This window comes from Cetorhinus maximus, unplaced genomic scaffold (assembly GCF_964194155.1).
Source record: "Cetorhinus maximus unplaced genomic scaffold, sCetMax3.hap1.1 HAP1_SCAFFOLD_393, whole genome shotgun sequence".
NCBI classification, from domain to species: Eukaryota; Metazoa; Chordata; class Chondrichthyes; order Lamniformes; family Cetorhinidae; genus Cetorhinus; species Cetorhinus maximus.
The window spans coordinates 135,409-148,007 of record NW_027596339.1 but is presented as its reverse complement, the minus strand read 5'-3'; the positions used below and the strand labels follow the sequence as shown (position 1 = coordinate 148,007).

At 45.3% G+C, this 12,599-nt stretch overlaps 1 protein-coding gene across 1 annotated transcript in view; it reads right to left on the bottom strand.

The window, feature by feature from the left end:
- Positions 1-7,540, bottom strand: part of LOC144673603 (uncharacterized) — a gene marked incomplete at its 3' end in the record, with an annotated part of 236,213 nt that extends 228,673 nt beyond the window's left edge. The window contains exon 1 of the mRNA XM_078535351.1: positions 7,066-7,540. Coding sequence (XP_078391477.1) covers positions 7,066-7,515 — 450 coding nt within the window. The remainder of the gene's footprint in view (positions 1-7,065) is intronic.
- Positions 7,541-12,599: the final 5,059 nt, after the last annotated feature.

Below are 12,599 nucleotides of genomic sequence, written 5' to 3'. Positions count from 1 at the left end.
TTTGTGTCTGTCTTCACTGAGGAAGATGCAAGAAATCTCCCAGTTTTAGAGATCCAAGGGACTAGGGAGAATGAGGAGTTGAAGGAAATTAGTGTGGGTAAGAAGGTTGTATTGTAGAAATCAATGGGACTGAAGGTTAATAAGTCCCCGGGACCTGATGATCTACATCGCAAAGCGTTGAAAGAGGTAGCTATAGAGATAAGGGATGATTGGTAATCATCTTCCAAAATTCTATAGATTCTGGAATGGTTCCTGAAGATTGGAAGGTAGCAAGTGTCACCCCACTATTTAAGGGAGGGAGAGAGAAAACAGGGAACTACAGACCTGTTAGCCTTACACCAGTAGTAGGTAAAATGCTAGAATCTATTCTAAAGGATGTGATAAATGGACACTTGGATCATAATGATCTGATTGGGCACAGTCAGCATGGATTAGCGAATGGGAAATCATGTTTGACGAACCTGTTGGAGTTTTTTGACGATGTTACAAACAGAATTGGTCAGGCGGGTAGTGGACGTAGGCGGACTGGATTTTCAGAAGACTTTTGATAAAGTCCCCCACAGGAGGTTGATTAGCAAAATTCAAGCACATGGGATAGGAGGTGATATACTGGTGGGATTAAGTATTGGTTAACAGGCAGAAAACAGTAGGAATAAACAGGTCATTCTCACATTGACAGGCTGTGACTAGTGGGTACCGCAAGGATCAGTACTTGGGTCCCAGCCGTTCAGAATGTACGTCAATGATTTGGATGTGGGGACCAAATGTAATATTCCCGAGTTCACAGATGATACAAAGCTAGGCAGGAATGTGTGTTGTGAGGAAGGTGCAAAGTGGCTACAGGAGGTTTTGGACAGACTTAGTGAGTGGGCAAGAACATGGCATATGGAATATAATGTGGAAAATGTGAGATTATGCACTTTGGTAGGAGGAACAGATGTGCAGAGTATTTCTTAAATGGTGAGAGATTAAAAAGTGTAAATGTACAAAGGAGCCTGAGTGTCCTTGTCCATGAGTCGCTGAAAGCTAACATGCAGGTGCAGCAGGCAATTAGGAAGGTTAACGGAATGCTTTGAATACAGGAGTAGTGAAGTCTTGCTTTAATTGTATAGAACCTTGGTTCAACTGCACCTGGAGTACTGTGTGCAGTTTTGGTCCCCTTACCTCAGAAAGGATCTTATTGCCATAGAGGGAGCGCAACGAAGGTTCACCAGACTTGTTCCAGGGATGGTGGGACTGCCTTATAAAGAGAGATTGGAGAAACTGGGCCTGTATTCTCTAGCGTTTCGAAGAATGAGAGGTGATCCCATTGAAACCTACAAAATACTTAAAGGGATAGACAGGGTAGATGTAGGTGAAACGTTTCCCCTGGCTGGGGAGTTTAGAACCAGGGGACAATTTCAAAATAAGGGGGAAACTACTTAGGACCAAGATGAGAAATTTATTTACTCGGAGGGTTGTGAATCCTTGGAATTCTCTTCCCCAGAGGGCAGTGGGAGCTCAGTAATTGAGTATGTTTAAAGTAGTGATTGACAGATTTCTAAATACCAATGTTGTAAAGGGATATGGGGATAATATGGGGAAAAAGGCATTGAAGTGGATGATCAGCCATGATCGTATTGAATGGCAGAGCAGGCTCAAAGGGCTGAATGGCCTTCTCCTGCTCCTATGTTCCTATGATAATTAGTGCCACACAAGATGGAGGGTATCCTCAATGTGAAGACAGGACTTTGTCTCCTCAATGACTGTGCAGTGGTCACTCCTACCGATACTGTCATGGACAGATGCATTTGCAGCAGGCAGGTTGGTGAGGATGAGGTTAAGTATGTTTTTCCCTCACCACCTGCTGCAGACCTAGTCTAGCAGCTATGTCCTTTTGGACTCAACCAGCTTTGTCTGTAGTAATGCTAATGAGCCACTCTTGGTGATGGACATTGAAGTCCCAACCCAGAGTGTGCCCTTGCCATTCTCAGCGCTTCCTCCAAGTGATCAGCGTGGAAGAGCACTGATTCATCAACTGAGGGAAGGTGGTACATGGTAATCAGCAGGTTTCCTTGCCCATGTTTGACCTGATACTATGATACTTCATGGGGTCCAGAGTCGATGTTAAGGACTCCCAGGGCAACTCCCTTCTGACTGTATACCACTGTGCCGCCACCTCTGCTGGGTCTGTCCTGCCGGTGGGACAGGACATACCCAGGGATGGTGATTGTGGTGTCTGGGACATTATCTGTAAGGTATGATTCTGTGAGTATGGCTATGTCAGGCTGTTGCTTGACTAGTCTGTGAGACAGCTCTGCCTATTTGGGCACTAGCCCCCAGATATTAGTAAGGAGGATTTTGCGGGGTTGATAGGGCTGGGTTTACTGTTGTCATTTCCGGTGCTTAGGTCAATGCGAAGAGGTCTGTCTGGCTTCATTCATTTTTGTAGACTTCTTTGCAGTTTGATACAATTGAGCGTCTCGCTTGGCAATTTCAGAGAGCAGTTAAGAGTCAACCATGTTGCTGTGGGTCTGGAGTCATATGTGGGCCAGACCAGGTAAGGACAGCAGATTTCCTTCCCTAGAGTGTATTAGTGAACCAGATGGGTTTTTATGATAATTGATAGTGATTTCACAATCACCATTACTGACTAGCTTTTTAATTCCAGATTTATTAGTTGAATTTTAATCCGGGTTCCCAGAACATTACCCTGGGTCTCTAGATTACTACTCGAATGACAAACACCAGTGCCTCTCCTTAGGATCCTGGATATGCAACTTGTCTGCCATTTTTAAAGCCTTTTCACCTCTGCTCCAACATAGAGGGAGGCATGAAAACCAAGGCCTTTGACCTGAGACTGCATGGGATCGTCACCCTCTTTTGTGCACATCCATTCTGATGGACAGGGCAAAACGTTCAATACAACATACAGACAAGCCAGAGGAGAGAGGACAGCCCTACCTTACTCCAGATTTGATTGGAAAGCTTTCTGATTCCCACCCATTGACTGAAACTGGTATTGGATCCAATTGCGGATTCCCTTCCCAAAGCCTATTTTGGAGAGGCTTGCAGGCTCTTCACCTATTGGAGATTTTCCATAACATTGACCCTCATTGACCACAGATTCTACATGCTTTTTGAGAGTCGGGACATTTCCCTCTGTGTCTCTCTCTCACCTTCTGAACACCTTTGAGGATGAAGAACCTCTTGATGTTCACCTTGATTGCTTCAAAGAGAAGTTTCATGGTTCTCCAACCTTTGGAACCCCTTTTGAGTTCCCCAATGTTTCCTGGGGTCAACAGTTTCATGTTCAGTTGATGAGGTTAATTGGGTTTCATTACAAACGCAGCAGCCACTACAAATAGTGTACTCAATGTAAACCTTACATTGTGAGTTTGACTGCATCAGACAAATATGAATGAGCGTGAGAAGGTGACTATGTGTGTGAGTGAGTGTGTGAATGAAATGAGTGTGTGAGTGAAATGTCACAAAGCTGCATAGAGGGGACTTGAGCTGATCTGACCCAAAGCTGAAGCCTTGATTTGCCAAATTTACATATTTGTATATTCTGTCCCAGTGAGAACTGAGGGATTGGGCCGAGTGAGGGCTGAGGGATTGGGCCGAGTGAGGGCTGAGGGATTGGGCCGAGTGAGGGCTGAGGGATTGGGCCGAGTGAGGGCTGAGGGATTGGGCCGAGTGAGGGCTGAGGGATTGGGCCGAGTGAGGGCTGAGGGATTGGGCCGAGTGAGGGCTGAGGGATTGGGCCGAGTGAGGGCTGGGGTGGGGTGGGGGTGGGGGGTGTGGTGGTGGTGGTAGGGCTGGGGAGGAATTTGGCTCTTACTGGTGTGTCAGTCCTAGCTGTGGGAGGTGTCAGGAACGCAACCATTTTCCAAGACTCTGCTGAAATAAAGAAAGTTCCCAGAAGCAAAGCTGAAAGGCTCCAAAATTTCAGTTTTCCTTTTGGGGCCCTTAAGGTACACTGCAGCAAGCCACCTCCATAGCCTCAGTGTTACTTAAACCTGGCTGATTCATATCTTCACCAATATATGTTTGGCAGCAGATGAGGAGGATCAACCACAAGCCCCCTCGACAAAGGCTGAAGTCACATACTGGCTCTCTTAAACAATAACATGAGTTCATATAGAACCTTTCACACAGTAAAATGTCACAAGACACTTCACAGGAATGTTATCAAACACAGCTTGACATTGAGTCACAGGAGGAGGTATTAGAACAGGTGTGTTCGAGTCAGTGTGTGTCAGCTCACAGCAGTTTGTGAATCTCAGAAATAGAACTGCCCATGAAGCTGTTGGATTGTTGTAAAAACCCAACTGATTCACTAATGTTCTTTTGGAAAGGAAATCTGCTCTCCCGCCCAGTCTGGCCTGTATGTGACTCCAGTCCCACACTCAGCTGGCCTCTGAAATGGCTTAGCAAGCCCTCCAGTTACCATTGTTGGGACTTTTAAGGATGAACGTATGTCAACCTTATCAACATGCCATGAATGAACCTAAAAATATTTCATGTGGCACGTTGGAAAATAATATATTTCTAAATGGGCAGAAAATGATTTTAATAGTATCTTTAAGCTGATAAGTTCCAACACATGAATTCCCTTTCTCAGTAATCACATAGAAACCCATTGTTTGGAAAACATTTCAACTCTCTGATTATGATATCTGGTAGTCTTAAATATCTCAATCCGAGAAAAAAATGATCACACTCAACTCCTGTCTTTCCATGTGTGACTGTAACAGAACAGGTGAACTCAATAGTTACAGTCATGTCATCAACAGACTTGGCAGTTTTCTGAATCAGACATCAAATAGACATCAACTGTTGTGAGTTTAAGATCCACTCCAGACATTGTTGCACATATTCCAGGCTGACACTGCCGTGCAGTGCTGAAGGAGTGCTAAGCTGTCGCAGATGTGGTCTTTTGAATGATATGTTAAACTGAGGCCCAGTCTGCCCTCTTGGGTGAACGTGAAAGATCCCATGTCACAACTTCGAAGGGCAGTGGCGTTTTTCCCCAGTGTCTTGGCCAGTATTTATCCTCAACCAATGCCACCAAAAAACAAATGGTCTGATCATTATCATATTGCTGTTTGTGAGATCTTGCTGTGCACAAATTGGCTGCTGCATTTTGTACTTTACAATAGTCACTATACTTCGAAAATACTTCATTGGCTGTAAAGCACTTTGAGACAACTTGGGCTCATGAAAGGTGCTATAGAAAAGCAATTTTGTTCTTGATGCTAGTGAAGGTATCTCAACATAGCTGATGTTCTGAAAGCTGGGATAGTCTCCAACAGCAATAACAGCTTATATTTATAAAGCATCTTTAACCTAATTGGGCAGGATCTTTAGGTCGGCCTGACGCGTAAAATGACGCAGGATGATGTAGGGTGGAACTCCCGACGTCACCCCGCATCATTTCAATTTTCAGGCCACCTTGGGGGCAGCCGAATCAGCTGTGCGCCCGCCAACCTGTTAGTGGCCAATTGAGGCTATTGACAAAGTCATTAACCTCATTAATGGACCTGCCCGTCCAACCTTAGGGTTGGCGGGCAGGCCAGGAGCCCTGGCGGGCATCAGAAAAAGCTTGAAACCTCATCCACAGGTGGGATGAGGTTTCATGAAGGTTTTTTAAAATTTAATAAATGTTTGATTTAAAGTAATGGACATGCCCCAACTCACGTGGCAGTGTCACATGAGCGGACGTGTTAGAGAAATTTTGTTTTTGTACCTTTACCATTTTTAAATTTGGCGTCGATCTCCCTGAGGCAGCACTTAGCCTCAGGGAGATGAGTGTGCTTTTTCACGCGCATGTGAGAAAGAGTGCGCTCTTGGCTGAGGGAATCTCCCCCTCCGCCCACACAGGGAGCGCATAGCGCTTCCTGGCGGACGTCACGCTGGGTGGACCTTAATTGGCCCACCTACTTAAAATGGTGGCACGCTTCCGCTCAGGGGCGCTGATCGGAGGCACGCCTGCCCCCGCCCGCTCCTGAACTTCCCCCCCAACGGGGGGAAAATTCTTTCCAATGAAACGTCCCACAAGAGCACTATAAAACAAAGTATGACACTGAGCCACATAAGGAGAAATTAGCACAGATGAGCAAAGGCTTGGTCAAAGAGATAGGTTTTAAGGAGTGTCTTAAAGGAGGAAAGTGAGGCAGAGGCTGAGAGATGTAGGTAGGGAATTCCAGACCTTAGAGCCTAAAGCAACTGAAGGGCCACCAATGGTGGAGCAAATATAATTGGGGATGCACAAGAGGCCAGAATTAGAGAAGCGAGGGTATCTCAGAGGGTCGTGGGACTGGAGCAGGTTCCAGAGATAGGGAGGGATAAGGCCATGGAGGGATTTGAAAACAAGGATGGGAATTAAGGTCAAGGTGTTGCTTGACTGGGAACCAGTGTAAGTCAGTGAGCACAGGCTCACTTCACACGTGGCTTCATTCTGTTCTCCAACAAGTAACAATATTCATCAATTCCATAGCTAGATGGGTTGCAGAGAAAGAGCGAGAGAAACATTCTAAAGAAGAGGAGTGGAACAATGTAGATGGAGGAAGAGTCAGATACTGTCCGTGCCTGCTGCCATCATCCATCTACCAGGATCAGTTTATCCTTTTGAACCATTTAAGTTTTTACCATGAGTCAATGTCGCAACCAATGGATTGAGACTGTTCATCTCAGACTGCGGACTTGTCCTGTATCAGCAGCTCGGAGATTAGAAAGAAAGACTGACTAACTTGCATTTCTGTAGTACAACCTCAGGACATCCCAAAGTGCTTCACAGCCAATGAAGTACTTTTGGAGTGTAGTCACTGTTGTAATGTGTTTGCTCATGGGAGTGTTCTCTGCTCTGAAAACAGCAAGGAAAGTCTCCCCATTTCCATTTCTCGTTATTTTCCTCTTTAATTAAAGTTTCCTCCCTCACTTTTTGCAGCCTCACCCAACAGGAACCTCAGCCTCTTCCATAGCTGAATGTGTTGGAACAGATCTGAGCTGCATCACACACATTGTAACGAATACCATTACCCAATCCCTGGTTTTCACCCAAGCCCTAAGTCCATTCTGTACCTCGCTGAGCCTCCGAGCAGCTGATTCCAGTTGCCCCTCTGTCCTGTCCACTTGTGAGTCACTGAGACCAGATGAGTTCTCAAATTTCTGGAACCTCTCTGTAATCCATGCTAGTGAACTCTCCAGAGATCCCATCCTCTCATCATTTTGCCCGTACATTTTGCCCAGTGTGAGCAGCATTTGAGATATGTCCTGATAGAGATTCTTACAGATACAGCAACTGTCCTCTGGTCTTTGTCCTCTCTCTCCTGACTTTATCTCCTCTACCTCCTTCTCCAGACTTGCCGCGTCCTGGGACAGCTGCTCCAGTTGCTTCAGAAGCCTCTCCTGTCCCAGTAACAGCCGATCCACCTTCTTGTTCACACTGTCCAGTTTAACGTTGACCACGTTCAAATCGTTGCTGAGCGAATTGTTGACATGGGCCGCACTCAGCTTCCTTACTGTCGCCATGGTGCCTTGGAGACTACGGGATTTCCCCGTGTCGCTCACTGGCTTCCCTCAATGATAATGCTTGAATGCACTTAGCAGTGACCAAACCAGAGGGTGCAGAAAATAGCCAGGCCACATTCCAGCTGTATCACACACGCAATTCCAAATATAGTGTGATAGCCTTTCCCATCCTGCCCTATTTGTTTCCATTGTGTGCAGGTTACATTCTTCCCTGTGCTGAGGAATTCCTGACTGATATTTAGCTGTCAGTTACTCAGAATTGTGTGTGTCGATCACATAAACAAAGCGGTTCTTGCTGCGGCTCTCATTCTCTATAAACTCTCGTCAAAGGCACAGTCCTCAGCCTAAGGATGCACAAAGGCCTCTGAGCAGCCACAATCAGAGACCCTAGCGTGACAAGTTGGCATGATCTTGGAGAGGCTCATATTAAAGAATGAGCAGAGCTGCCAGGAACACAGAGGTGATTCCAGAACGGAATGTAACATTTATATTATTTATGGTCTAATAACAGCTGAAGGGAGAGCATGAATGCACAAGGTCTATTATCGAAAAGTAGCTTACAAAACAATATCCCTCAGTAAACTGATACCAGGAACCAGTGTGTGCTTGAGAGGAGATTAAAACTGAAACACTTCACTGAGCCACCCACAGCCTCAGGGCATCCCAAAGCTCTTTATAACCAAAGAAATACTTTGCAAAATGTAATTACTTTTATCATGTAGAAAACACTGCAGCCAATTTGCACACAGCAAGCTCCCACAACCATCAATGAAAGAATGACTAGATAATCTGTTCTTGTGATGTCGATTGAGGGATAAATATTGTCCAAGAGACTGGGGAGAACTCTCCTGTTCTTCAGAATAGTGTCATGGAATCTTCTACATCGACCCAAGAGGGAAGATGGGAACTCATACGAAATGCCCAATCTGACAGATGGCACCTTTGACAGTACAGCACTCTAACAGTGAGTTTCAATAAATGGAGCCAACATTCCAGAAAACAGCAAGGGAGCCAGAACAGTAATGCAGCTGGTGAGCAATGGCCCCCATGCGACACTCACCACTGTCTCAGTATAACTACAATCCCAGTTTGGTAGCAAGTGATGGCCAAAGCTTCCTTTCACTCATTGAACCCTTGTTGGTTCATTCTCTGTCTTTCTCTCTCTCACTGTATCACTATCTAACTTTCCCTCTGTCCTTCTCAGCCCCTTATTCTCTCTCACCCCCTCATTTTCTATCTTTATCAAACTTTTACTCTCTTCCTCTTTCCTTCACTGTCTTTGCCTTACTTCATCAGTCTCTATCACTCCAATACTCACTCACAAAAACTTTCTGCCTCGCTCTTTCTCTCTTACATTCGCTTTCACTGTCAATCTCTCCATCGTTCTTTCGCACACACTTTCTCACTTTCTAACTCGCACTCTATGGGGAGAATTTTCTCCCTTTTGAGGGGGTTGGGCGTGGGTTGGCGCGCAGCCGATCGTCACCCGGGATCGGTTGGGTGCCGCCATTTTACATGGGCGGGCTAATTAAGGCCCGCCCAGCGTGACCCGCACCTGGAAGCACTGAGCGCTCCCTGTGCAGGCAGGGGGAGGATGCTGAGTCGGGGCCTGCGCTCTTTTGCGCAGGCGTGTGAAAGAGCGCAGAAATCTCCCTGAAACACGAAGCTGCCTCAGAGAGATTAGTTTGATTTTTAAAAATTTAAATAAATAAAAAAAAATTTAAGACATGTGTCACATGAGCTGGGAGATGTCTATAAATTTTATTTCAAAATTTTATTAAAGTTTAAAAACCTTCATGAAACCTCATCCTGCCCGTGGATAAGGTTTCATGATAAATGCAAAGGCCGCCTGGGCTCTTTGCCTGCCCCCCAACCTTAAGGTTGGGCAGGCAGCTCCGTTAATTATTTTAATTGGTTGATAAATGGCCTTAATAGGCCCTTGACAGTTCGGCGGGCGTACCGCCGACTCCAGTGTGCGCCCGCCAAACTGAAGATCTGAATGACGCACAGTGGCATCGGGACGCATGCCCGATGTCACCCCGTGTCATTTTATGCCTCAGCGAGTGGGGCCCACCCCCACTCGCTGACTCAAAGATTCTGCCCTATCACTATCTCTCTCTTACACACTCAGACATTCCATCACTCTCGGTCTCCCATTCGCTCTCACTCTCTCTGTCTCTTTTGTAAGGAACCCATTTTTGGAAAATTTTGGACATTCTTCCTCCTGAGTTATTCGTAAAAGTTTGCAATATGAATACGGGCTGTGAATAAACTAGTCTTCAAGAAATCGTGGTTCAACAGAGGTGTCCAGTGGGAATACCTGGAGAGGTAAGAGATACTTTGCATATCTAAATGGATTTGTTAAAGGAAGGTCTTGCCTCACAAATTTGATTGAATTCTTTGAGGAAGTGACAAGAAGGGTTGATGGAGGTAGTGCAGTGGATGTTGTGTACATGGATTTTAGCAAGGCATTTGACAAGGTCCCACATGGCAGGTTAGTCAGGAAAGTAAAAGCCCATGGGATTCAGGGTAATGTGGCAAACTGGATAAAAGGTTGGCTTTGTAACAGGAAACAAAGGGTAATGGTCGATGGATGCCCTTGTGAATGGAAAGTTGTCTCAAGTGGTGTTCCACAGGGCTCAGTTTTGGGACCCTTGCTGTTTGTGTTATATATTAACGATTTAGACGTGAACATGGGGGGTACGAATGGGAAATTTGCAGATGACACAAAGATTGGCCGAGTAGTGGATAGTGCAGAGGATAGCCATAATCTTCAAAACGATATAAATGGGTTGGTGGAGTGGGCGGTAAAGTGGCAGATGGATTTTAAGATAGAGAAGTGTGAGGTCATACATTTAGGGAGGTCAAACAGTTACAGGGATTACAAAATAAATGGGAATATACTAAGAGGGGTAGATGAAGTGAGAGATCTTGGCGTACAAGTACACAGGTCCCTGAAGGCAGCAGTTCAAGTAGACAAGGTTGTAAAGAAGGCATATAGAATGCTCTCCTTCATTGGCAGAGGTATAGAATATAAAAGTAAGGATGTAATGTTGGAATTGTATAAAACACTGGTGAGGCCACAACTGGAGTATTGTGTGCAGTTCTGGTCATCACATTACAGGAAGGACGTAATAGCTCTGGAGAGAGTGCAGAGGAGGTTTACAAGAATGTTGCCAGGGTTAGAAAAATGTAGCTATGAGGAGAGATTGGATAGGTTGGGGTTATTTTCCTTAGAACAAAGAAGGCTGAGAGGTGACTTGATTGAGGTGTATAAAATTATGAGGGGAATAGATAAAGTGGACAGGATAAAATTGTTTCCCTTGATGGAGCATTGTAGAACCAGGGGACATAGATTCAAGATAAGTGGCAAAAGGTGTAGGGGGGACATGAGGAAGAACTTTTTTACGCAGAGGGTAGTGGGTGTCTGGAATTCGCTGCCCAAGTTGATGGTAGAGGCAGAAACTCTAAACTCTTTCACCTAAAGTGCTGTAAGCTGCAGGGCTATGGGCCGGGTGCAGGAAGGTGGGATTAGAAAGGGCACCTGGGTGTCCTCGGGCTGGCATGGACAAGATGGGCCGAATAGCCTCCTTCTGTGCTGTAACTTTTCTATGGTTCTAACGAAGGACTGCTGTTGACAGGCTAAAGACTCTTGCTGATTGGTTAAAAACACTTGGCTCAAGAGAAGCATTCTTTGCACATCATTGTCTCCAAAACTCAGGCAGTGTGTGTGTGTGTGTGTGTGCCTTAGAAGCAGACTGCAAGGAAAAGATTCTCTCTTTCCCTTTCCCGCTGCCCCACCTTTATGTTAAACTTCCCTCAGACATGTCTCATCAGGATAACTCATCCAAACTTTGTGAACTCAAAAAAAATTCAGACAAGTGAGAGTTATCAAGGACAGTTTCACCAAAAAACCTGTCTGCAAGAACTTCCAGAAATCTATCAGGTCAACAGCTTTGAGATCTTATCGAATTTTATCCTTTTAAAAGAAACATTCCATGCTCCAGCCTCTGCTGGGGACTGTGTTTGATTTGTCCTGTTTGTGTTTGTGTGTGAATATATGGCGATTTGAATATGTTTGTTAAAAGGGGAAAATTGTTACACTTCTAAACTACAACTTGAATGTCAACCAGTTTGTTAACTTATTTTTTAAAAAGTAGTTGTTTTATAAAAAGAACAATAATTTTTGTGTTTACTGAAAGAAGCCTGGTTAGAGTCTTTTTATGTTGAGAATAACAGTATCACAGGTAAACAATTGGCCACTGAGTTCGACAGTTAAACTATTGTTATGACCTGTGGAGAAGAATGTTCAGCACCATTCGCAACTCCTCCGATACTGAAGCAGTCCATGTTCAGATGCAGCAAGACCTGGACAATATCCAGGCTTGGGCTGACAAGTGGCAAGTTATATTCGCGCCACACAAGTGTCAGGCAATGACCATCTCCAGCAAGAGAGAATCCAATCATTGCCCTTTGATGTTCAATGGCATTACCACCGCTGAATCCCCCACTATCAACATCCTCAGGGTTACTATTGACCAGAAACTGAACTGGACAAGTCATATAAATACTGTGATTACAAGACCAGATCAGAGGCTAGGAATCCTGCAGTAAGTAATTCACCTCCTGACATCTACAAGGCACAACTCAGGTGTGTGATGGAATACTCCCCACTTGCCTGGATGAATGCAGCTCCCACAACACTCAGGAAGCTTGACACTGTCCAGGACAAAGCAACCCACTTGATTGGCACCACATCCACAAATGTTCACTCCCTCCATCGCTGGTGCACAGTAGCAGCAGTCTACAAGATGCACTGCAGCAACTCACCAAGGCTCCTTAGACAGCACCTTCCAAACCCACAACCACTACCATCTAGAAGAACAAGGGCAGCAGATAGATGGGAACACCACCACCTGGAAGTTCCCCTCCAAGTCGCTCACCATCTTGAACTGGAAATATATCACCGTTCCTTCACCGTCGTTGGGTCAAAATCCTGGAACTCCCTCCCTAACAGCACTGTGGGTGTACCTACACCACATGGACAGCAGCGGTTCAAGAAGGCACCCCATCATCACTTTCTC